The sequence below is a fragment of the Ceratosolen solmsi genome, unplaced genomic scaffold, assembly GCF_000503995.2.
Source record: "Ceratosolen solmsi marchali unplaced genomic scaffold, CerSol_1.0 scaffold7, whole genome shotgun sequence".
NCBI lineage: Eukaryota > Metazoa > Arthropoda > Insecta > Hymenoptera > Agaonidae > Ceratosolen > Ceratosolen solmsi.
Window position 1 is genome coordinate 396,962 of NW_011948413.1, and position 26,884 is coordinate 423,845.

At 27.4% G+C, this 26,884-nt stretch overlaps 4 protein-coding genes across 5 annotated transcripts; 2 read left to right on the forward strand and 2 right to left on the reverse strand.

Moving 5' to 3' along the window:
- Positions 1-8,451: 8,451 nt before the first annotated feature.
- LOC105367600 (coiled-coil domain-containing protein lobo homolog) lies at positions 8,452-12,609 on the forward strand. The gene is made up of 10 exons (XM_011506368.1): positions 8,452-8,469; positions 8,672-9,025; positions 9,396-9,813; positions 10,102-10,359; positions 10,606-10,762; positions 11,019-11,082; positions 11,147-11,359; positions 11,460-11,681; positions 11,856-12,092; positions 12,385-12,609. Exons 1-10 carry the CDS (start codon positions 8,452-8,454, stop codon positions 12,565-12,567), a joined length of 2,124 nt encoding a protein of 707 aa, XP_011504670.1. The 3' UTR covers positions 12,568-12,609.
- On the reverse strand, positions 12,609-16,011 carry Bili (FERM domain-containing protein 8 Bili). Of its 2 annotated transcripts, XM_011505566.1 has the most exons (7): positions 15,727-16,011; positions 15,562-15,649; positions 14,920-15,354; positions 13,809-14,263; positions 13,238-13,396; positions 12,883-13,054; positions 12,609-12,811 (listed from the first exon to the last, which is right to left on the reverse strand). In XM_011505566.1, exons 2-7 carry the CDS (start codon positions 15,647-15,649, stop codon positions 12,771-12,773), a joined length of 1,350 nt encoding a protein of 449 aa, XP_011503868.1. In that variant the 5' UTR covers positions 15,727-16,011; the 3' UTR covers positions 12,609-12,770. The 2 variants fall into 2 exon arrangements, with proteins under 2 accessions (XP_011503868.1, XP_011503860.1); XM_011505558.1 differs by having other exon boundaries at positions 15,562-16,011.
- Positions 16,012-16,336: 325 nt separating this feature from the next.
- On the reverse strand, positions 16,337-18,353 carry LOC105366960 (eukaryotic initiation factor 4A-III). The gene is made up of 5 exons (XM_011505576.1): positions 18,158-18,353; positions 17,663-17,998; positions 17,060-17,282; positions 16,723-16,977; positions 16,337-16,621 (listed from the first exon to the last, which is right to left on the reverse strand). The coding sequence occupies exons 1-5, from the start codon at positions 18,306-18,308 to the stop codon at positions 16,369-16,371; spliced, it is 1,218 nt and encodes a 405-aa protein (XP_011503878.1). The 5' UTR covers positions 18,309-18,353; the 3' UTR covers positions 16,337-16,368.
- Positions 18,354-21,673: 3,320 nt separating this feature from the next.
- Positions 21,674-25,987, forward strand: Afti (aftiphilin). The gene is made up of 7 exons (XM_011505589.1): positions 21,674-21,863; positions 21,994-23,810; positions 23,972-24,184; positions 24,434-24,577; positions 24,771-24,831; positions 25,014-25,142; positions 25,356-25,987. The coding sequence occupies exons 1-7, from the start codon at positions 21,761-21,763 to the stop codon at positions 25,877-25,879; spliced, it is 2,991 nt and encodes a 996-aa protein (XP_011503891.1). The 5' UTR covers positions 21,674-21,760; the 3' UTR covers positions 25,880-25,987.
- The last annotated feature ends 897 nt before the right edge of the window (positions 25,988-26,884 follow it).

Genomic DNA, 26,884 nt, shown 5'->3' on the forward strand with positions numbered 1-26,884 from the left:
ATATTCAAAGTTTTATTTTTTACTAATTTCACTATCACATTTCTTACTTTTTCTTAACCAATAATTTTACAGGTGAAATTTTCATTTTCCAAATTATTGATACAATTTTATTTTTAATAAAAAGTTTTTAAGCGATTGTATTAAAATAAAGTTTAATTGTAAAAATTAAATATTTATAAAGAAATAATTCTAAATCTATTAGATCTTGTTTTAATTATTTTAACAAAATGTTATAGTTTCTATTTTAAATACATCGCTTACGACCTGAAAATATAAATTAATTTATTTTTTAAATATATTAGGTGAATAGTAAAAGGAAAACCAATTAAAATATGGTTAAAATCTATATATTTATTACAAATTTCTGCAAACAATCTTTAGATATCTTTTAAAAGCCAATTCTATTAATTTTCACAATAAAGTTTAAGGTAACAGATTATAACGATCAGCAATTTTCATGAACATTCTCCTAAAAACTTTCGCTAGTTCGAATCCAAAATAATTACAGCCTCTAGTGGTCTTTCACTTTTTATTAAGCAAGCAATTGTCTTTCTCTCGTTCTGCGGGTATGTGTGTGTATGTGTCCGGATGCGCACGGTCCTGTGTGAATACATATAATTTTTTCTCTTTCTATTTTTACATTTTCTGTTTTTCTTTTACACCCTCTTCCCCGTTGTCTCTTTCTAGTATTACCCCGAACCTATAAACCCAGTAAACTTCAAAAATAAGTTTATATTCTATGTAACTGGAAATATGTGTAACCTACCAATTGTACAATTGATTTTTACATTATTTATGGAATTAGAATGTAAAGGTTATATATATTAAAACTTTTACATAATATGTCACATATATATATAAGTTTGTTTGCACTTACAATGAAATATTATTGCATAACATTCAAAGATACATTTAAATAATATACTGTTTTTATTCTTCACAAAATATTCACTTAATAAAATTAATAGTATACACTTTAATAATTATTATTTATAATAACGATGAAATAATTAAACTATCAAAACGAGCAAATCATGAAATTTTGAAAAAATTATAAATCGAATTCAGAAATTTTTGTTCCTTCGTGTGTTTATATTTTTAACTATACTGTAATTATATAAACTAAATATAATTAAGTAAATTATTTATTACTTTAATTATTTTAAGTATTTTTTTATGCAATTGATAGAATTATTTTTAATATTTAAGCGTGTATTATCTACAAGAAAGAAAATTTGTTAAAAATCTATTTATTATTTGATTTGTAACATTGGTTTTAACAGAGTTCTCATAAAAATTATAATCAATAGCTATTGAATTATTTATACTAAAACTCTAAATAAATATGATAGTTATTTTTTTAAGCAACTTAATATTTTATTTATATACGTATCAAAGAAGATAAATAATAATTAACTACATCATTGACTTAGACTTAAAATAATAGTCTAAGTTGTTAATTTAAGGCGTATTTTTATGAAATAAATTGTTAGGTGGAAAATCTCATAAATAAATCATAAGAAATCTTCTAATTTAGTCAGATGAAAACTATCGGATTAATATTGCAAAAAAATTTATATTATTCAGAAATTTATAGAAGATACGTAAGTAGGATCAAGTAATCGAATAAAGGTTTTTGTAGAATACTTTAAAAAACAAACTGTTACTAAAAAATAGCACCTTTCGTGATCAGTCACATTCACATTATGTACATGATAATACCAATGTAACTCAATTGTATCTTATCTTCATCTTGCTTTTCATCTATACCCTTTATGACTGTCTCCTCATTATTTGCATATTAGCAATGTATAAGAATAAATAATAACATCTTGCTACGAGTCGACTGTACAAAAATAAGACATAAAAATTTAGTAACTAAATGGGGAAAGCAAGAAGAGCAATAGAGAACAGCTAAGAGCAAGAATAAACGTCTTGCGAAAACAATCAATAGATTTGAAAAATCATCATAAAACTACAGTAGGAGAAATAAAAGAATAGAGAGAGAGAGAGAGAGAGAGAGAGAGAGAGAGAGAGAGAGAAGGCATAAGAAACATAACACGAAATGCGAATAATCGACCTATCAGCTGATCGCTCCTGCACGCACGTGCTACTGCATCCACAGCCGTCTGATGTTGCCTTTATGTATACGCACGCGCATGTGTGACCTCTATTTCCGCAAAAGAGAAATGTATATGCATTGTGAATGAGAATATACGGGCATAAGGGCGATTGCAGTAGCAAGATGAGAGAAAGAAAGACAGAGGAAGATGAAGGAAGAGCGAGAGAGAGAGAGAGAGAGAGAGAGAGAGAGAGTGACAAAGAGTGGAAAGAGAAAAAACACTCGAGATGTCAAGTAAATCCATATCTATGCAACCGCGCAGTCGTTCTCCCTCCACTGTTTCTATTTCTCGGCGTCTTGCTTCATCTCCATACGACCACTATTAATACTCCTCCTCGGCTTCGTTCCGTATAAACGCGGATGTGTATCCGCATGTGTATGTGTGTGCGCACGTGCACGTATATATATACAAATCATTCTATATATATGCAAGCACGTGCGCATACGCGCAAACATGTGGGACCCTACATATGCATATGTGTGCATATGCATGTATTCCCTACTTATGCATAAATATATATATATTTATATTTATTCATACCAATTTATGCATGGACGAATGTATAATGAAGCGAACGCGCGCGCATTCACCGGCTTTCAATGTCAATGTCATCTATCTTCCGTTTCTCTACGGCCGGAATTTCATAGAATATAAGTTCTCTTTTACTCTCCTCCCTCCCACCCGCTTAGTTGTGTGCGCAACTATTGGTGAAAAGGCGGGTGAGAGGGAGCAGTCGTGCACTCTGACATTATGTAATTTCATTCAAGTTTTCTGTGCTACTAACACTGTCACTACTCGATTCTCGATATATACATGCATAGATCTACATACCACTTGCAATCTGGCTGCACGTGCTTACGTACGATTGCTTGTATATAAAGCTCCTCTTTCAATACTGAGCAGTTGCTTCCAACCCCTCATCTTGCCGTACCCGCAATTCAGCCATGCGGAGGTGGCCGTTTACTACTCTCTTCACTCTCAACCGCTCCTCAAATTTAATACAGTTCTATGGCACAACCATAACTCAAATGGCATTATTATTGTATACATCAGTTATAACGGTTGAAATTTTTTGACAACAGAGGAAATATGAAAACAGTTTGGAAAGATGGCTATATCAAAAAATGAAAACATTAACTACTCGTATTTGATATCCATGAATTACTGATAGTGAATTTGGTTATCGACCGATGGTAAAGAAATTCTTTAATATCAATTGTAGATAAATATGTTATTTTTGTCTCTCTATTCAAAGATGCCGATAGAAGTTAATATATTTCGAATTCGCATTCTTCAAAATTATTCATATACAACACAAACACCCAATTTCCATTATTTTTAAAATTTTTTCAATAAGAATGTTAGATGTAGATATAGAGTTAGATGAAGTGTACATAATTTTCATTTTTCTCTATAAATTGTTAAACAAAATTATTTAAATTTCCAATTTTATATGTTTTATAATGCATATTATAAATATTTGTGAGTGAATGGAGGGGAAGAAAGAGCAAATGCGAACTGCAATTAAAAAAAATATAATTGAATGAATAAATAAACAGAAACTAACAAATAAAGAAATAAATGATTTCCAACACCAGCCATCTTCTTAGATTTTTTAATTTTTTTTTTATAATATTGAAACTAATTTTGCAATTTACTCAACAATTTTTATAATTGTTTAATATTAAAGAAATTAGTTTTCAATTTTCAGACATAATGAATTGATTTTAATCAAGTGAAGAAAATAAAAATATTTAATCTCAATACTGTAATACTAAGATCAATAAGTTAAATTGTTAGAACTTTACGTATTTTATAATTTATTTAAAGTAAAATAAAAAAATTTATTTACAATTTGATTAAAAAACTAAAATATATACTCGTAAAAATAATTATATTTGGCAAGGAAAATGTATATTATTTTTCATTTATTATTCTTTTGAAATATTGAAATTTTCCGGTGTTTATATAGAGATTGAATTAAAAGATACCGATGTTAATATTAAATTATAAAAATGTAATACAGTAAAAACATTAAAATAATATAAAAAAGATTTTATTTTATAATCATAAAAATTCTATTTTACAATGTAATTGATTATAACAAAAATAAATGCCACTGATTAGATATAATTCAAAATTGATATATATTTTATAAAATTATGTAAAACTTTTATTTAATACTAAATGAATTAAATGATATAACGAAAATATACTTACGCTGATTATCGTTTATGAGATAGTTTATGAGATAGTTTATGAGATCGTTTATAAGATGTTCCTTGATGTTGTTGATTTTGTAAGAATAAGCCACTGATTATGCACACTCTTATTAGTGAGTATGGTTGTGCTATATTTAAGTTTTATTTTATAATAGCATCATGCTAATCTTGTAAGAATTAGCAATGATTTATGCCTTAGAATTGGTTTACTGACAGAAGAACAGTAGTCTTGACCTGTTTACCATCCCGAATGCTCCGTGTAGATGATTTGTTTCACCATACCAGATGCTCCGTGTGGATAGATAGACGGTAGTTGTAGTCTGGCACTTTCTTGATTTGAAGGGAATAGTGTCCACTCCTTTATCTTATAGCGCGGGAGAATAGACGCGTCTTCCTTCTTTGGTGGCCTTACCTTGAGAGTGTATGGCGAATAGCTTGCTGGCTGCGTAACTAAGCCATGCCTCTTTATGTGCTTGCCTTAATCATCCACGTGGCAGCTTACTTAGTTGGCAACAATGCATAGCTATTGCTTTAGGAAAACATTACAGGACGTTCGAGTCTAAAGCTTTAAAAGCTTCGTGAACTACGGGAAACAAAGCTTTAGAAGGTTGGAGAATTCCAACCGACGTTGCTATGCGGAGACCAGATAAAAATTGTAGGACGCTCGAAGGTAAAGCTTTAGAATATTCGAAAATTCTCGGAATCAAATGTTTACAAAATTCGAAAGCTAGAAGGCTTATACATTTCCGAGAGCCTACGTTCTTGGAAAATGCTCCAATTCCGAACATTCCGCCCGCCATCACCAATTCAGTTGATGATCACTCCCTTCCGCAGGGATTGGTAGCACTGCAAGTATGTGTATAGGCCTTACTATAGTGGTTGAAGCTGTTTTTAGTGTGACTACTCCGGCCAGTCCGTCCTTGTCAGGATGCATGTTGATAACTCGAGTGAGAGTCCACTTGCACGGTGGGAAACGTTGGTCAGTGACAAGAACTAACAAGCCAACCTGAATGTCATTCCTTGGGTAATGCCATTTAGAGATTAAATGTTGCTGCTGTAAATAGTAAGCTCACCATTCTGCCCAGAACTGCTGTACACGTTATGGTATAAATTGCCAACGAGACAATCCTGACATGAACAAGTTGTGAGCGAGCTCCTTATTAGTAAATTCCGGTAGTGAGTGCCGAAAAATCTTCGGGGTCGCCACTAATCGGTTCCAACGGTCTGGAGTTGAGAATTGTCTCCATTTTGACAAGCAAAGTGGTAAGCTCTTCTAGGGTGAGTAAGGTCTCTCTGATAGTGCGTCTCAGGTAGTGTTTTACAGATTTTACCACATATTCCCACTTGCCTCCTATGAAAAGCGATACAGGTGGGTAAATTCCCAGTGAGTATTGTCTTGTGATAACATATTTACTATCTGTTGATGTTAGATGGTGCCTAGAGCGAATAGTATGCGGATATGAAGCCATTTGTTGTGTAGTCACTGACGGTTTGATATGTATCGCAGATGTAGCAAGGCACACAAAAACGCAAATCTATGCTTTATGAATTTGCGTTCCTCACCCCTTCAATTATTTTATGGTTAAAGGGCCGTCATAGTCAACTCCGGTATGAGTAAACAGTCGTGATGGCGTAGCTGTAGAAATTGGTAATTGTCCCATCGATTATTGGGCTCAGATTCCCCTTTGTTGTGCGCACACAATGCAGCGCAATATATGTTTTTTTACAAAGAATTTCCCACCAGGTATCCAATATTTTTGAGGAATGTTCGTCAACGTGATTTGCGTGCCTCCGTATAGAGTACGTTGGTGTGCTTGATCAATGACGAGAGCCGTGACGTATATATGTTGAGGGATGGTGATTGTTTCCTTGGGTGAGTGACGCTTTGTCGAGTCTTCCACCAACCCTAATAATTCCTTGATTGTTGGCTGTGCTGTTAGTTGACTATGCATGATTCTTTGGTAACTGGACTTTGGAGTTAAGAATTATCAATTCTTAAGAAAAGTATGCTGAATGAGTTGCCTTTATCCAGAATATCCTTGCCTTCTCCAAGGTTTCTATGTTATTCTCGTTAGTGGAGGTCATCTCAATATCTTTTCTTAATTATACGATAAATGTGAGACAGAGTGCTGTCGTTCACAACAATTTTTTTAATGTTAAGTATCTGTGGATTATGTTCCATTGATATTCCGTCTTGGGTACTGTGGCTAATAGTACAGCACTGGGACGTGTTTCCTGTTCACACTGTCTTTCGTTCACTGTTGGCTGGGTTTGTCATGACTCAGGTGAATTTATCCATGGTGAGAGAGATGCAGTAGCTTTGACCTTGCCTTATGACTCCCACAATTTCCTTGTGGCACGATCAAACGATCAGGTATGCAGAGACACAGTTCCACACATCTTCATTGACTCCCAATGCCAGTAACTGTTGCATTAGTTCCCCGGCGGTGTTGATGAGTTTTTCCAACTCGGCTCTCCCCGCCTCCTTAATTGGTTTTAAATTGGAGAACACTTGATTGAAACATGATTGGATTATTCAACGTTTGTTGTCCTAAAGGACTGTGAATTGGGAGTGAATTTACATCTGAAAATTCATCTAGAGAGTCGTCACACTATGATGACTTATATTCTTCAGCCAGGTTCTTCATCAGTGAGATGCGCGACCATTGAGTTTTTACCATTATCTCAATTTCAAAGGGAAAGTATGTTGGTGAGGCACTCTATGTGCATTTTCTAGGATTCTTTGTGTTTTTTTCTTCTATGCTTTCCTTGGTTGCTATGTTATTGTTGGAACAATACTACAATAATACTACAGAAAGATGGGAGGTCGTAAATCTCCCGATACCTCTTGTTGCAATGTTCTTAGTGATGGGTTACCACACAAAGAAGTGGGAGGTCATTAATCTCGAGATATCAAATTATTGATACAATTTTATTTTTAATAAAAAGTTTTTAAGCGATTGTATTAAAATAAAGTTTAATTGTAAAAATTAAATATTTATAAAGAAATAATTCTAAATCTATTAGATCTTGTTTTAATTATTTTAACAAAATGTTATAGTTTCTATTTTAAATACATCGCTTACGACCTGAAAATGTAAATTAATTTATTTTTTAAATATATTAGGTGAATAGTAAAAGGAAAACCAATTAAAATATGGTTAAAATCTATATATTTATTACAAATTTCTGCAAACAATCTTTAGATATCTTTTAAAAGCCAATTCTATTAATTTTCACAATAAAGTTTAAGGTAACAGATTATAACGATCAGCAATTTTCATGAACATTCTCCTAAAAACTTTCGCTAGTTCGAATCCAAAATAATTACAGCCTCTAGTGGTCTTTCACTTTTTATTAAGCAAGCAATTGTCTTTCTCTCGTTCTGCGGGTATGTGTGTGTATGTGTCCGGATGCGCACGGTCCTGTGTGAATACATATAATTTTTTCTCTTTCTATTTTTACATTTTCTGTTTTTCTTTTACACCCTCTTCCCCGTTGTCTCTTTCTAGTATTACCCCGAACCTATAAACCCAGTAAACTTCAAAAATAAGTTTATATTCTATGTAACTGGAAATATGTGTAACCTACCAATTGTACAATTGATTTTTACATTATTTATGGAATTAGAATGTAAAGGTTATATATATTAAAACTTTTACATAATATGTCACATATATATATAAGTTTGTTTGCACTTACAATGAAATATTATTGCATAACATTCAAAGATACATTTAAATAATATACTGTTTTTATTCTTCACAAAATATTCACTTAATAAAATTAATAGTATACACTTTAATAATTATTATTTATAATAACGATGAAATAATTAAACTATCAAAACGAGCAAATCATGAAATTTTGAAAAAATTATAAATCGAATTCGATGGATCTAATCGAATTTCGAGGGCAAAGCATATCTGTCGACTAAAGCCTTTTGATTTGATAAAGAAAAATTTTTGTTATTAATATTTTCAAAATTTTTTTTTGATTTTTTATTTATTTAGTAAAGAATACTATAGACAATGTATATTTCATTTATGTAATAATAAATAGGTATTTGAATTATTATTAGATCATTACTGTATTACTAATATATAATGGTGAAAAGTGAGAAGGTAAATAGAAAAGAGAAGATTTAAATAAGATTAAAATTAAGATGAATAATTAAATATAAATTAATTAATTGTTGTATTATTACACGCGGAAGAGTATAATTGAACATTATTTTTAATATTATCTTCTAACATAGCTTTATAGCAATAGCATCAATGTAAAGGTTTATATTATGCATTAATCAAGTTTCTTGTTTCTCTGTAGCCGAAACATTTGTATTCGCCAACGTACTTGGTACATAATCGACGCGCAAACAGTTTCGAGATGTCGACCTTTATGGTCTCTCTGTTGTTGGGTCTCGGATATAATGCCTACGTCATAAATGGCTATGCCTCAAGTTATCAGACCCTCTGTGACCAGACTCTTGTGCTCTGCCCATATTTACCACCATCCATAGAACCATCCGCGCCTACACCATCTCCTTTTGTCAGTAAATATAAACCGACGCCTCCTGCAGACCTCACCAGTAAGTTTCTCCGAAGTATCGAAGAACGTGAACAGCAGAAAATCCAGAAGGAATATGACCGCCAAGAGGAGGAACACATGCAGAACATCGCGGTAAGTCTTCTGTAAAATAGTTAAACTCATCCTTAAATGTGCTACACCTATTTCAAGCCGAATCCATAGAATTACTATCAATTCGACAATAATAACGCAAAGAGAATTTAGCACAGCATGAACTGATATTTACCAGCTACTAAATTAAGTTTTAGGAAATCTATATTAACGCCATCAAAAGTATTAATTTCATCCTTTTTGAATATTTTGATATAGTTTTATAAAATGAATAAAATCAGTTACTAAAATAGAGCTATAAGGTATATCAGTATATAAGAAACAGGTGATTTAGTTAATAATAAATTTTTAAAAATTGTTTTGACAAAAACAAATATAAATAAATAAATAATCCAATAAATCTCATTGACAGAACTTGGAAAAACCGAAACGTGACCCTCTGTTCGGGATGCGAGTGCATAGTTGGGTACTACTGTTACCGAACGACCGTGGGCCGCGCAGTTTAGAAATTACAGAGCCGTTGTTCATCGAGCCAGCAACGGGATACTCATATTCAGTTCAAGACCAAAAAATTGATTACTATTACCTCGGCATTGAAAGCCTCTGGAATAGTGACAACTACTGGGTAAATATGCAGGACTGCGCGGAAGCGTGCACAAAACTCAAATGGGATCTCACGGATACACATTGTTGGGAACATCTGCTAGCTGGGGAACCTACAAGTCTTCGCAAAGTTAACGACGTTGAAAATCCAGATATTAGCATACGCGAAGAATTCCACTTAGTTATGCCCCCATCTTACATCAGCCGCATTCAAATATCTAACAAAGGTATTGAAGACTATAACTATCTTAACCTTTTCTAAAATGAAAAATACATATGAGAAATATGGTAGGCCAAGTGTTTAACTTGATAAATTTTTATTGAGCTCATAAGAGAGAAAAAATATCGATATAAATTATTGAATAAGAAAGATCCTTTGTAATTTTCATATACGATCATTATCAATCATTTATTTATTCTTGAAAGTTATTTAATTGAGCTATAACTCTTATTATATTTAAAATATCCAAATATTATTATTATTTATTCATAACTTTTACTTGTAATATCTGCAGATTATGAACAACGATATCCAAATGGTACTAAAAGCATATACTTTAAGAAAACAAAAGTCTATTTATACGCTCCATTTTCACGTAACGATGGCTTAATTGAGTCCGTTACTTTATATGATGATTACAAGTACAAAAATCCAATTTACATTTATGAGAAATATCAAGAACGTGAAGATAAGCTTATAAGATCCGAAAAAAATTTATGCAAAGAAACTATTACTGACTATTATTCTAATGGACGAATAGATGCTTGCAAGGGTATTAAAATTCGACTTTCTTATATTTCACTTAATGAAATGAAATCAAATTTACGACTACTCATTAATATAATGAAAATATTATTTATAGATACTTTTAAGAGCAATACTATTTTCAAAAATACATATTTAATTTTAATAATGCTTATACACCTACAAATACTTTGTTTATTGTATCTAATTTTTATTGTCCATTTACTATTTCTCATAATAATAAATTTAATACGTTAATTGGATTATTTTTTAGCTCATCAATATTTTATAAAAAGTAAAGGAACCATTGACGAGGAAAGAACATTAGAATTCTACAATAAAAAGAGACTCGATGAACTAGCTAGCTTTCACTTGCATTCGTTATTTACTTCCCAAAATTATAAAAATCGTAACGATAACCTTTACAATCGGTAATTGCACATATCGATGTTTTTCATAATTAAATAAATTAATATATTTATCTATTCATAACATAACATTTTTATTAGGAACAATACATTAAAAATATATTTTTTATTTACTAATTTTTTAACATTCTTATAATTTTAAATAAACTATAACACGTAAAATTATTACACTTTATTCTATTTAAATAAAAATATATTTTTATTGTTCAATTTACGTAGAGATATTTATACTATTTAAAATGTCTATTTATCAATTTAGATTCGTGGAATACTCCGTTTTCAATGATAATCTACAAAATAATATTCACGAACGAACAATTATAGTAAGCTATTATAAAAACTTTAAATTTATTTTATACTTTATCGAACAAATATATTTTTTTATAGAAAATTGTGGAAAATTTCCATAGAAACATAAAAGTTACTCCAAATAAAGACATTGCTACTCGTGAATTTGATTTTATAAAAAATGAAATACGCCTAAAATTTCATTACTGCGAAGGACAGTACACACAGGCTACTAGAACTTTTATTAAGCCTCCTATCACCGACAGAGGAGATCGCCTTGTTTACTCGCCACATATGACACAGAGTTACAATGTGAATATTATTAATTATAATTTGGAACATCTAAATTAAAATAATAATTTAAAATATACATATTTCTATTCTGTTATATACATATTATTTATATTTTCAGCCTGACCCAATGGCTGAACCTGAAAACTTTGACGATTTGATTGAATTATTAGAAACACTTCTAAGTGAAGAAGAAACTTGTATTGTAGAGATCCGTAAAGGAGAAACTGCAATTTTCAAATTTCTTGAAGACAGAGCTAATGAATTTAAGAACCCTAAACTGAAAATTTCACCATACAATCCTATTAGAAATGAAGATGCTAAAACGACGTTACTCACTATGGTAAAATGTATTTCATAAAACATATGCCATTTTAATTAAATAGTTTTTATTTATCTTTCAAAATTACATATAATTTATTAATTTATGTTGGTTACAAGGAAAAATTATTTAATAAGTAGTTTCCATTAAATAAAAATCAATAATTACACGATAAAATTTTGTATGATTTTGCAGGAAGAAGAAATCAGAATTCGAAGTGAACAAAAGGTTGATATAGACACTAATTTCTTAGCTCCATATATAATGAAATTAGGAAATGTGAAATATTTAACAAATAAACAAGCCTCACAAATTAGAAATGAATGCCTTGAGCACTTCAAACAAACGTCAATTAATAGAGCAAATTGCATGAAGAAAGACTATAAGAAATGCAGTGATAAATTGATTAAAATACAAGCAACTTTAACTCAAGTGTGTATTTTTTTTAATTAAAATTCTTTATCAAATATAATATTTAATTATACTATTCATTTTTATTTAACACTTTTTATATTTTTAAATTTATTTATAAAATCTCTTTATAAAGATAAAGAAATTGGTTTTTTTAATGTTTTAAAAAAATTAGAACAAATTAATTATGCAAAACTCTAATTTACAAATTTAGAGACAAAGTTTATTTAATATATAACAAAGGATTATTCAATTCTTTTTATCAGATGTAAAAAGTTAAAATTTAAGTATAAATTAATTATTTGCATTATAGTCCGAAGGTTTAACTAAAGAAGAAAAAGAAGACCTTTCCAAAACTAATAACAGTATTACCCTTAAATTACATGCCTTAGAAGTACGATTAAATCGTCATCGTGAGCTTATACCCATACGGTATCGTAAGCTTCTTGAATTTCTTCAAAATGACAATCGGCTTTCTATCCTTTACGACCAGTAAACGCTCAAGAAAATGAACTGTTTAAATAAAATATGCATAAATAGTATAAAAGGTTTGTTTAATTTATTTCATAATTTTTAAACACGCTTGATAGATTTTGTACAGAAAGTGACTTTTTATCAAAATGTAGGTTTGGGATTTAATTATTTGACAATTAGTGTATTGAATGATGTAATAATTGAAGAAATCGCAAGAGTAAAGGGTTACTGAATCGACCACGAACCCATCTGACCTATGCAATGGCCTATAAATAATCAAGATATTAGTAGGCTACTTTATTACTAAATTTTTTACATAATTATTTGATTAAATTACCTTCTTCATCGAATGTGGCAAGTGTAAATTTACTAAGCTTATTTGTAAAACTTCCAATGTTTGATAACATTGAATTATTTTGCAATCTATCGACATTTACATTTTCATCGTTTATCTCGCTTTGCTTACTTCCTTCAGCAAAACCAGAAATTAATGTATCCATCATTATTGCCTAAAAATAAATTCAAACAATTATATTATATTATATTAGTAAATATCAATTTCACATTTAAACAAAGCTTAATGCTGAATTTACAATCTTCACTTACACTTATTGTATATATTTATTTAATTGCCGATAAAATCTTAAAAACGTGTATACAATATAAAACATTATATTTAAATGAAGTCTTACTTGTTTGGAGAATACTTGTAGTATTTTAAATACACGTGCGCCATTTTCTCGCACTGGAAATTGAAGAAATAAACATGGCAAACAGTCTGGGTTTCCTTCATCAGAAGGCTTTGCCATTTCCCAATTTAATTCTGAATACCTTAAGCTCAATAAAAGACTCTGAAATGTATAAATTATTGAATGCAATTAGCTTATAGATTATTTTATTTTTAATTTCTTTCAAAGAAATTAATTCTTACAGTAAGTACAATTGTTATATTTTATTTTTATTAAAATAATTTTTTAAATTAAAAATATTGAGCTTTTAATATCATTATATATTTCAATAATCAATATTTCAATCTCTTATCAAATATTTAAATTTTTTATTACCACCTTCTGTTTATAACTAGATAGTTTAAATCTAATTACTTTACGTCGATTTTAATAAAATAGTTAAAAACTACTCAGTTACTATTAGTTTAAGTAGCAACAAAATAATAAATTTGAGACAGCAACAAAACTGCGAGCAAAAAAATGATGCGACTAAAGTAAGTAAATTTTGTTTATTTATACAGATAGACAGACTTACGCATTGTGAATCGTCGACTATGTACACGCCAATTGTATTGATAGCAATGAGGACTGGTAGGTCGTGGTTAGTAATCCAAGAGGCGAGTCCTCGAACGGGTCTCTCAATTTGGCCTTGAAAGAAGGCGGCCCCATAGCAAGGCAAACCCCAGCAGAATTCAAGATACTTCCTTAAGAGCTTACGAGGGTTGGTACTCGTACCAGAATGATTTGGTATGCGTTTGTACTGTTCGAGAAGTCGCGCTTCTGGCGCACCCTTGCCTCCAACAAGGCCCAGTCCAAAACCGAGGCCTAGAAGGAGCGATGGTGAGTTGTAATGATGAGGTAGAAAGCGGCCTCTATGCTTCCTGAAGAAAGTGAGAGTGTGGGCCTGGACATTGTATGGTCCCAGCTCGATACGCGCTTGAAGAGCTCCGAGGCTTGCGTAACGCGCCTGACTTTCACAAGGATATCTGCCTACATTCACCATTCATGAATTGCGTTTTCTTCAAGCTTAGAATGCCCTTGATTCAACGATATATTGCAGTTAATGTTCACCCAGCGACCATCAACATGAATATTTCGTTTAATCAAATTATAAAGAAATAACTTTTTTTAAAATTATTTATTATATAAGTTTTAAACTTTATGACATTTTTTAATTAAAGAGAATAATTTATTCAAATAATTGTGTGTAAAATATTATTTAAAATCAAATATGTTACATTTATCATTCATGACATTATAATATAGCTTATTTTTTTAATTTGATGAATCTAATTGTTATTTATAATAATATTATGAGCTCATAATGTCAACTATATTTAAGACAGTTTTTAATATGAAACATATGTTTCATTTAAATAATTTGTTATAATTCACATATAAGAACTAAATAATCAATACATTTAACAATAAAATTGCAGTAGATAAAATAGTACCAATTTTTATATTAAATTATTCAAAAATAAATTTACAATGTTTTCTTCTTGATGAATCTAGTTTATTATGCATTTAAAATTGATGTATAAATATCTCATTTATAAATAACTAAAATAAAATATTTAACCATTGATGTATAAAATGAATATTTCAAATTAATTGATGTAAAGATTTGCATAAATTAAAATTACCATCAAGTACGTTCCTGTTAGCCTCTGCATATAATAATTCCATAATTTTTGGTTCTTTAATTTGTTCTTCATCTCTTCTAGACAAAAAAATATTTCTTCGAAAATACAATAATGGTTCTTCGTCATTGTCCTTGTACTTTTGTGAACCATACTTATTAACTAACCTAGGCCACTTTATTGCTAACTCCAGTGGCTTATGAACTGGTCTTAATTGAACTTCTAACTGTGATGAACATAGCCATAGAGCAAATACTGGTTGGGTATTGGTAAGTGGTGATGTTCTAATGAGTCCCAACTCTGTTTCAGCTTGAATTATATTAATAATTTGTTGAGCTGTTGCATTTCGTTCTAAATCTATGGTTAAACAAACTTCAGACATGAGATAAACAGCAATGCAAATTGTTGACTTTTCTTTCTGCTGGATACACGTTTGGGCTTTTGAAAATCAAGAAATATTTAATTAAATCATACTTTATTGACTATAAAGCAGCTCTTTAAATACTAATATAAAATGTGCAAATATCTTTTGAAATTATGTATGCTTAAAAAAAAATTATTCAAATTTAATATTAATCTTTTAAGGGGTTGATATTTAAATTAACTTAATAAAAAAATAATTAATTAATTAAAGAATAATCTTACTTGAACACACTCCATCTGCTTTGTAATTTTGTTGGAAGTGAGAAATAGCTTGGTTTTCCAAATTTCTTACCCTATCTTGTTGATTCATCTTTTATTTTAAACATTAAATAAACATCAAAGAAATAAACTCCCACTGTCAGTAGTCATAATTAATTTTATATTTACATTTTTCTTTCTTTCTATAATTGCCTTTTATATCTAATTCTCATTTTAAATTACTCATTTAAAATAAGTTTTCATTGCGTGTAGGCTATGTTTGGTTGTACCAATTTATTTAAAGATATTAATAACTAGCTTAACATTATAATTTTATCTTGCACTAGATCGTGAATTTTAACTCGTCAAAATCATCTTTACCTACTGAAGAAACTAATGCACTACAGAACGTCATATAAGGGTGGTTATTGATTTTCTCAGTAAGAATTTACTGACATTACTATAATTAATATTTTTAAGATTTGTCACTATAAATAGTCAATAAGTAATTTAAAATTATGTATAAAAAAAAAACCAAAGTATAACTATATTTTTATTTGATATTTTATTTTATACAATCATTGTAAGCTTATCAATAATAAAATATAAATATAATTTTATAAATTGTCTATTGCATATAAAAATTAGTTATTTCTACAGAATAAAGGAAGAATATTTAAATTTCTTAAATTGTTTTGAATTTTCTTAATATTTTGTTTAAATAATTGTCTACGTATCTAAATTGAGACATTTGAAAAAATGTGGTAACCTTCCTTAAATTCTGTTATGAACAATTATGCACAACTTAATACATTAGTTATAATATAGATATTATATTAAATCGGCTACATTCATAGGCATTTCGTCTATTTGAGTAGAATAATATTGTTCAATATCTCGAAGAATCCTAATATCGTCATTTTTTACAAAGTTAATAGAAACACCTTTTCTTCCAAAACGTCCAGAACGACCTATTCTATGAATGTATAACTCACGATTATTTGGTAAATCATAATTAATAACAAGAGACACTTGCTGTACATCTATTCCTCTAGCCCAGACATCTGTAGTTATCAACACACGACTAAAAAGGTAAATAAAATAAAATTAAATTAAAAATAAAAATAAAATTGAACTTAGATAACAAAGTTCAAATATTCATAAAATTATACAGTAAATATATACCTTTGTCCAGATCTAAACTCCTTCATTATATTATCTCTCTCTTTTTGTGGCATATCTCCATGCATTGAACATACAGTAAAATTAGCTTCTCTCATTTTTTCTGTTAACCAATCAACTTTTCGTTTTGTATTACAAAATATAACTGCTTGTGTAATTGTTAATGTATCATATAAATCACAGAGAGTATCAAACTTCCATTCTTCACGTTCAACAGCAACAAAAAATTGCTTTATACCTTCAAGTGTCAGCTCATCACTGAAATAATAATTAAATTATAAATTAAACATTTTTGTCACAATATTTTCGATTTGACTTTACTAAAAATCTATAAACTTGCCGTTTAACAAGAATTCTAATGGGATCAGTCATAAATTTACTAGTCATTTCTAGAATTTCATGAGGTAATGTAGCCGATACCAGTACTACCTGGGTTGCTGGTGGAAGGTAACGATAAACATCATAAATTTGTTCTTTAAAACCTTTATTCAACATCTCATCAGATTCATCAAGAACCAACATCTTGATTGCCCTAGTACGTAAGACTCTTCTTTTGATCATATCTAAAATATAAAATATTTAATAATTAATCTATAACAATGAAGCAAATGTAAAAATAAATAAATTAATAAAATAAAAATATATTTTAATAAAATTTAATAATATTTTAATTATAATATGATTAAAAACATAAATTTTTTTAAGTATATAAAATTTTAATTAAATATATAAAATCAATATTGTACAATTAATATTATATAATAATAGAACAAACAGTACGTATTAATTAAAAAAATTACAATCACATATATTATACATATAACATCACTAATATGTAAGTAAAATAAATAAATATTTGTATCACAAAAACTTGTAATATAAAAGATAATATAAAAACTTAATATATGTTTATACTTTTAAAATGAATTGTTGTAATATTTACCGAATACTCTTCCAGGTGTTCCAGAAACAACATGCTGTCCATAGTCAAGTTTTCTGATATCTTCACCTAAATTTGTACCACCAATACATGCATGACATTGAACATTCATGAAATCTCCCAGAGCTAGAATAACTTTTTGAATCTGAGTGGCAAGTTCTCTTGTAGGTGAAAGTACGAGAACCTGTGTTTCACGTAATTGAGTATCGAGAGATTGTAAAATTGCAATTGAAAATGTTGCCGTTTTTCCGGTACCAGATTGAGCTTGGGCAATAACATCTCTACCTTTCATTATTGGTTTGATCGAGCGCTGTTGAATAGCCGAGGGCTTTTCAAAACCTATAAATAATATAGAATAAAGTCACGTAAGATTTTACATTTAGTACATATTAATAAATCAAATTATATAAAAATAATATATAAATAAGGAATTAAATATGTAGATCCAATTTTTAGGTTAAATTTTCTTATAAAGTGAAAGTTTATTATAAAACTTACCGTAAGCGTAAATTCCTCGAAGCAACTCATCTCTAAGGCCCATGTTGTCGAAGGTCGGAATAACCTCGACATCTTCACTAGTTTCGAATTCAACATTTGATAAATCTTCATTTTGTGCAGCAGCAATACGTCGTGACTTTCCCTCCGCCATTTTATAAAATCAATATATATAAAAATACCTCTAGTCCAAACTTGAATATAGCAAACCGCCAATATAAATTACCAACAGATGGCACTATATACATCTTTTAATCATACAATGATGAAATTGAACGTTTGTTAAATCACTGATATTTCAATTAAGGCCTATAAGTGACTCCGTGTAGTATATAAGGATATAATGAGACTCAAAATTCTAATTCTTTTGAAGATGTAAATTTTTCGAATGGATTGAGAATTATTATTTATTTTTTAAATGTAAAAAATAATATATAACAACCAAATTTTCGAATTTATATACATTAAATATTTTTTCGTGGTGAAGCAAATTAAAATTTATAATTATAAAATTTACTTTTATTTTAATTTTTTACATCAAATAATCATAGAATTTGTAAAACAGTATATAATATTAATTTATAAGATAAAACTTACATTTTATAATTTTTGGTATTATTTGAATGCGTGTAGTTAAAAAACATCAAAAACTGTGTGATTAATATCTAGAATCAAGAGTTGCTTTTTAACCTGCATAAAATAGAATTATTTATAAGTAATATTTTTTTTAATTACTTGAAATATAGATGCATAAAACTTCCACATTAAATAAATGTCTTCGGTATGTTTACCGTAATATATCTTATACAGCCTATGTTAAGGATAATCATTTTTTTGTTTAAATTACAATAATATAAGTTAATATTAATAATAATATCAGTTTGATATAAATAGGAAGGGAATATTATTTCTTTAGGAAAGATTTTAATTAATATTTTTTAATTTGACATTGAATAAAACATAAATAAATATTTTTAAAAATATAGTTTGGAATAATATAAGATTTTAACGTCTAAAATGTTTTAAAAAAATCTAAATATCTATTAATAAGTTTATCTGTCATTTTCAATTGTATATCATTACTATCATCTGTAAAGAGTACATTTATATAAGTTACCTTCACATATAAAATTTTTAATTTAGCTATATATTACTTATTGGTAAGCTCATTAAATTATATTGTACTATTTTTATTTAAAAAGTATTAAATAAATTGTATAACCTTTAATTTATATTGGAGTTTTATCAAATGAAAATATATATTTTAATGCTTATTACACAACTTGGAAAAAGCACGTAGTCAATGATATACAGTAACTTCTTAACAAATTATTGTTTGAATATATTTAAAAAATATTTAATACTACGAATAGGTACATTTTTTATTACATAAGATTTCATTTAACAATAAATATACACTAAATGAAATATAAGAAAATTATAAAGTCTGTAATTGTAAAATAATTCATAAATTGTCTTCTACTATACAATATTATATATTATTAATTTCAAACTGCAGTTAAAAGTTGTTAGCTAAACTTCAAATATATTATGATTTTTAGGTTGAAATATGTTTACTTAATGATTAAAATTTATATAAATAGCATACAATTTAAAATTTCAAATTTATTATTGAAATTTATTTTAATTTTATTTAATCTCTACTTAGTAACATTAATGTTCATTTTCAAATTCCATTTTAAATTCAGAATTTTGTATAATGTATTTATTAATTATACATACAAATTTCTATAAATAAATAATATAAGATTTTAGTCAATTAATTTATAATAAGCTTATAATATAAAAACTAAAATCTATATTTGCAAGCCTTGATAAAAAGCCAACAGTTAAAAGTTATATATGCACAAAAGTATAGTCATACACATAACACCGTAAATTTTAATTATATTATTTTAATTTAAATTAAATTATATTAATAATATTTACGATTAATATTGTATCTTTTAAATCATAATTATGATTTAAAGAAAAAAAAATTTTAAATAATATTTCAAAAAAATAAAACGTACGAATTAATTTCATTTCCTATTAATTGTTATTTTACTTTATCAGTATATGAAAGAAGATTTTAATAAATATTCATTGAAAAAGTCATGGTCAATAATTGACAAATTTAGACTTTAGACTAGAATCGAGAAGCAAAATTGAAAATCATCAGACTGTCATCGAAATAAATGTTCATCTAAAATATTACAGCATCAGATATCGAATGAAAGTGTAATACCGAAGAATAAAGTAAACAATATTCTAAAATTCACCTTATATGACGGGTTGAATATTCTTTTAATACTATGAATTCCTATCACTTACATTAAAATCAAATTTTATCTAGCTAGATTAAAACTATATATCTTTTTTTGAGTCTATCTTATTAAAATTAAATCTTACTTATGATACTCATCGTTTAAACACACATTTTTCATTTAAAAATTTAATATGATAAAGATGGTCACTACAATTATGATTCACCATCGAGACATTATCAAAAATTTGCCTGAATAAATGTATAAAACTTTTATATACTCGCAACAAAGTACTAAAAAAACTAATATAGGCAATATTTGTATACTATTATATTTTATTACATATTTTCTTGTAGCCTGTTATGTGACATAAATGAATGATTCCTTGGAAATTAAGTTGCTACAAGTAATCGAGGTATGCATACTATCATATGCCTATTTCTTATTATCATTTCATTATCTTTATTTTTATTAATGTGATTAAGTCTCACATTAAAATACAGTCGAAGTAACCAATCATTTAATAAGAATACAAAAGCGGTACGATAATTATGAATATTAATATCGGACAATGTGAATATAGGCTTAAAAGAGGCAAAGGTAGAGGAAAACAGAATGTGTACAGGTGATATTCCATTCCGCTCGTATTATTTAGTGAAACGGATAATCTCATCACAATCAAATACATTATTCATTCTTTTTTCGCGTATATCAAAGATTCGCGCGAGAATACGAGAGCTGTCGTCTTTATTAATGCGGAAATCTAAAATAATACTAATGGTGCGATAATCTTGAAAAACGTATTTGCGAGTGTTAGAAGCAACCCTCATAGCATAAAGCCACCAGAAAATTTTCGTTGGGATTTTCAGGTGAGACTCTTAATGTTCTTTGTATATGTCTACGTGTGATTTTTTTTACCACACACGAAAATGTTGACCACAATGAATTACATAATCGTAATACAATTAATATCACCATTGCTTTTATTTTGAATATAAATTTTGCACATATCAAATGAAAAACAAACCAAGTTCTTTGCGCAGTTACAAATGATATCTAACCTATTCAACTATTTTGCAAAATTGACATATCGTTGCTTTATGTTAAGTATACGCAAGTTGTTTTGTCAAACCTTATTAACTTCTAAAACTACGTAGATACTTTTATGTAATTCTTGTTATCGAAAACCATACTGACAATTATCGTTCAAAGATTGATTAATTATTATTATTTAACGCACGTTAAGAATCGGGATTTGCCATATTATATTTATGGATGAATTTCGTATTTTACACGTTTATCATTTTTTTAATTTTCTCAATTCGAAAAGATCAACATAATGGCAATCCCACCACTAGTGAGTTCAACTCCACCACCTTTGGATAACTTTGGAGAATCTGATGATGATGAATTTGGAGATTTTACTACTGCTGGATTTGATAGTAAAATATTTTATTTATTTGAGATAAAACTTGTAAACAAAAATATGGACATTAACATAAATATAATATTTAAAACTTATTAAAAAAATTGTTTTTTTAAATTGTTAATTTGTTTAAAATATGTTTTTAGGCTCATCAATAGCTTCGGATTCTCCTCGTAAATTATCTACTCCCATATCAACTCCAATATCTTCATTATGTGGTACACCAAAGGTAAATGGAATAACAAATGTTTCACAAATGGTAGCATCACCAAATATCAATGAAATTATTGAGAGAACAACAACTGACGAGATTTTAATTGTTGAAAAAACCAATGATGTGAACTATACAAATGTAAACTATAGGACAAATAGTGATAATGTTAAAAACAGTGACTTTGATAGTAATGGTTTATCTTGTATTAGCAGTTTAGTTTTGCCTAACCATAATGAGATTAAAAATTTTAATAGTAATAGTGATAGTTTGAACCTTTTTCATGATAATTATGTAAAAAATATTGTTAATAATAATGTAATAAGTAGTAACAATAGTAGTTTGGATGATAGTGGTAAAACAGGTAGTGAATTGGAAGATTCATTGTGCAATGTAGAAGGTAATGATGATCCTGAACCATTGAGTTTAATTTTGGATGATCCAAGCAGTGTTTCAGACATACATCAAAATTTAGAAAATGATTTTTATGATTATGAACATTTTAAAGATCTGTTAGAACCTGATAGTCCTATTAGAAATAAACCAATGATTAGTTTGACACTTAATTTACAAGAGCAATTTCAAGAATCTAAAGTACAAAATGAAATATTTACAAAAAATAATTCATGTTCTGGTCATAAATTTAATGACAGCAATGGATTTTTATTATTCAATACGGATAGTTTTCAATCAAAATTAGGTAATAAATCTAATTTCATTGATCATAGCAACTTAAATCATAACAAAACTTTAGGACCTAATTTTTCTTCAAATGTACAAATTAAGAATGATAAATATGATGTATTTACAAATTATAAATTTAATGATTCACCGCAACAATCTATTATTGAAATTAATTGTGATGATGTAAATTTTGAATGTAAATCTGTAATAAGTTCTGCAAATTTTAATGTAAGCTTAACTGATTTTTCTACTGAAAAATTAAATATAGATTATAAATTGGCAGATAATGTTTTCGATTTTAATAGAGACAATAATTGCTTTGAAAATTTAAAGCAAGATTATGTTTCAAATAGTAAAACAGATAATTTTCAACAATCAAAAGACAATATCCCTGATATAAAAACCACTGATATTATTGACGACTTTCCAAAATCTATGAATATTAAGGAAATGGATTGTGCAAGTAATTATAAAAATAGTAGTCCTGAAGGTAATATACAAGATAGTCTTAAAAAAGAAATTAACTGCGATTTTTTTGACTTAAAACAGCAAGAAGCTTTTTATAAACCAATGTTTCAAAATGATTTTATTGATAATCACGATAATAGTTTAAAATCAAACAATGCAATTGATAAATCAGTTTTTACTATAAATAATTGTATATCTAACTTTCACTCACCACTGACGAACTTAGAAAATGTTTCTGTCAATGATGAACTTCGTGAAGTTAATGAATATATGTCTGATGCCTGTGACACAGTAAAAAAATCAATAATTAATGGAATAGAAAATCATATTGCAAATTATGAAACAAAAAATTTAGATACAGAACAATTTGAAACTTTTTTATCAATATCTGATAATGAATTTGGTGATTTTGCTGATTTTTCTAGTGTTTCTGTAAAAGAATACACAAATACAAATTTAAATAAAAATATTCAACCATCTGAAATATGTACATTCGATAATAAGTCTATTGATGATTTTGCTGATTTTGAATCATCTATACCTGTAATTGAAAGATCGGTTAATATAATAGAGTCTATGTTTCATATTGAAAATAAGAATGTAAGTACAATTTTATTTTGCTTAGAATATTTAGAATTTTAATTTGATAGAATTTCTGCATAGTACTTAAAAATATTTTTAAATTATTTTATAAGTACATAATTTAAAATACACTTTTGTAGAAAGGATTTAAATTTAATAACATATTTAATTATTTCTAGGCTGCAAACAAGATTGAAGATATAGTTACAAATATGTTTCCATCGATTACTGCAAGTCCTAGTGTGGCTTTGCAATCTTTAATTATTAAAACTGATAAAATATGGAAAAACTTAAAAAGTGTTGAAGAAACTAATGCTCTTACTTATCAGTGGTTAAACAGCAGTAGCAATAATATCCTTTTAAGTGCTTTAGGCATCGATTCTCGTAATATAGTAAGTAGATTTTAAATTTATTATGTTAGTTAAAAATATATATAAACATTAATAAAGAATACCTGTTAAATAAAATTTAATATAATAGAAGTATGTTATTTCCATCTTCATTATTTCCTAAAAATACTAAAAGGAATTGTGTATTTATCTTTATATGGTTAATTATTAAAGCTAATATAATTCATTTAAGCTGGGTAAGAAATAATCATTTAATAATGTAATTAGAAATAATAATGTGTTATATATTAGTTATTTGGACCAAGGTGGAATCCTAATATTCCAAGATTTGCTGCTAATTTAGGTTACTCGCCTTTAGAACCAGTAAAAGCTTTTAATGATATACAACAAATAATTGCATCAAATCATAATAAAACAAGTTCTGCAGTTACAGAAGTATGTAATTTTTAATTTAATATGAAGCTTTAAATCTTCAAATAAAACTAGAAGTTATTTTATTTAATTTGATATTATTGCAAAATTATTAGTTATAAATCATAATGTAATAAAATAAATCTAAAGTTTAAATGCATTTCTACTATTCATAAAATTTTCTGTTATAAGTATTAACAATATGCATCTATAATAGGAGGTACCAGCTGCGCAATTTGATTGGCATAGTTCAGGATTGATTAATCCATTAGATGAAGGTAAGTATTCTAAAATATTTCAAATTTTAGAGATATTTAAGGTTTAGTTATTTACAATGTTTCCTGTTTATATACTTCAGTCTTGCTTGTTCTGTTTTCATTTTTTTTTTTTTATCATTTCTTTTAATTCTGGTATTTACTATATGAATTTTGTATACTGTACTGTGTAATTAACGATACAGGTGGCGGGTTATCTGCACTTCTACCACTGGATCTGTTATATCCTTTTGATCCTTTACTAACATCTCACTATCCCATACATTTTAAATCCTATCATCATGCTGCTTCTACAAGGAACTCTATATACAATTGTAAGTGTTAAGCCAGTTCTTCTATCAGTATAAATGCATTGGAATTTTATTTTTAAATATACATATACAATATTTCAGATATAACTTAAATTAATTAACAATATATTTGAAGACTAATTACAATATTGACTTTTTATTCATATTAAACAATAATTTACTGAAATTAGGTATTCTATAATTTACTTTCACTACACTAAAATTATTTTTTTACAGATCCTACAGAAACTAGTTCTTGTAAAAATTACAAACAGACTCAATTAAGTAAATCATATAAATCAAGTAATAAACAATCGGATACTCTACCCAAGCCCCTAAAACAACTACAAATTTCCAAAATAATAGAACCGTTACCTGGACCTAGTATAATAGACTGGAAGAAAGTGGATTCAGAATCAAGAACAAAAAATGAAATTCTTAAAACTTTGAAACTTTCTCAAACTAATAACAGTGTTAACAAATTAGATTCATTAAAATCTGAAAGTAATAAATCTGAATTACACAGATATGAACAACAAAGAAAATTGACGTCCAGTAAAAAAGAAAATGTACAGAATACAGAACATGTTGTATTAGATAGATTCGGTAAACCGATGACCATAAGAGCAGAAACGATGAAAATATTAAAACAGTTACCGGATATATCTTTTTTAAGTGCACGAACATTACTTTATAATCCTGATCAAAAACAAATTGTTCCAGATTTAGGTGCAATGATAAATCGTAAAATGCCCGGGTGAGTAACGTCGGTCTGAATATAAGTCGAAAAGATAAAGGCTAAAACTCATTTTATTCATCTAACTTTATTCATAGTTACAACTTTATATATAATAAATAAATTATACTTTAAACTGTTACTCAGTTATCTATATCATATAATAAATATTAGTAAAATTTATTTAAAATATTTATTTTTTTCAATTATTGTTGTTATTATTATTTTATATGTTTATTTATAATATTTAATTTCGATATAAGTTTTTAATCAAAATTATAAATTAATTTTTAACTTATATAAAATTGTAATGTTATATAAAGCATACATAAACAATTTTAATTAAGTGATAATTAATAATAAACTATAAAATATTACATATATCTTTATTAAGAACTATAATAAATATTTTAAAAATAATTTTAACTTTAATTTTATATATAAAAGAATTTTTTAATATTTATAAAAAACAGTTACTATTTTTATTTTTAAGCTATTTTGAAAAACATTTAATTATCGAATAATAAAAAAAAAGTAAAATTTTGCTACTTTTCAAACTTGAATTTAGATATAAAAATAAACATAATGATCTTCCAATTGAAAGTGGACTCAATATCTCGATTTATTATTATATAAATATAATATGTAGGAATTTGAATTCATAAATTGTTCATGACCCCTAAACTATTTTTATCTGACATTCCATTAAACTATAAATCTTATAAATTGCAATATAATTGATAAAAATGTTATCACTTTCTAAAACTTGGAATTCATAATTTCGATTAAAAAAGTTGTTTTTCAATATCAGAACTTAAGCAAAATTTTATACTTATAACTTATTAATAGTTATCATTTATTCATTTGAAGTTTTGAATAAATGTAATAAATTTAATCACCTTAGATTAAATTCTATTATAATATAACAATAAATATAAACTAAAAGAATATATATATCTATAATTTTTACAAGCATCTATTATGCTTAAAAGTACTTATTTTTGCCAAATACATTTCTACATAAAAATGT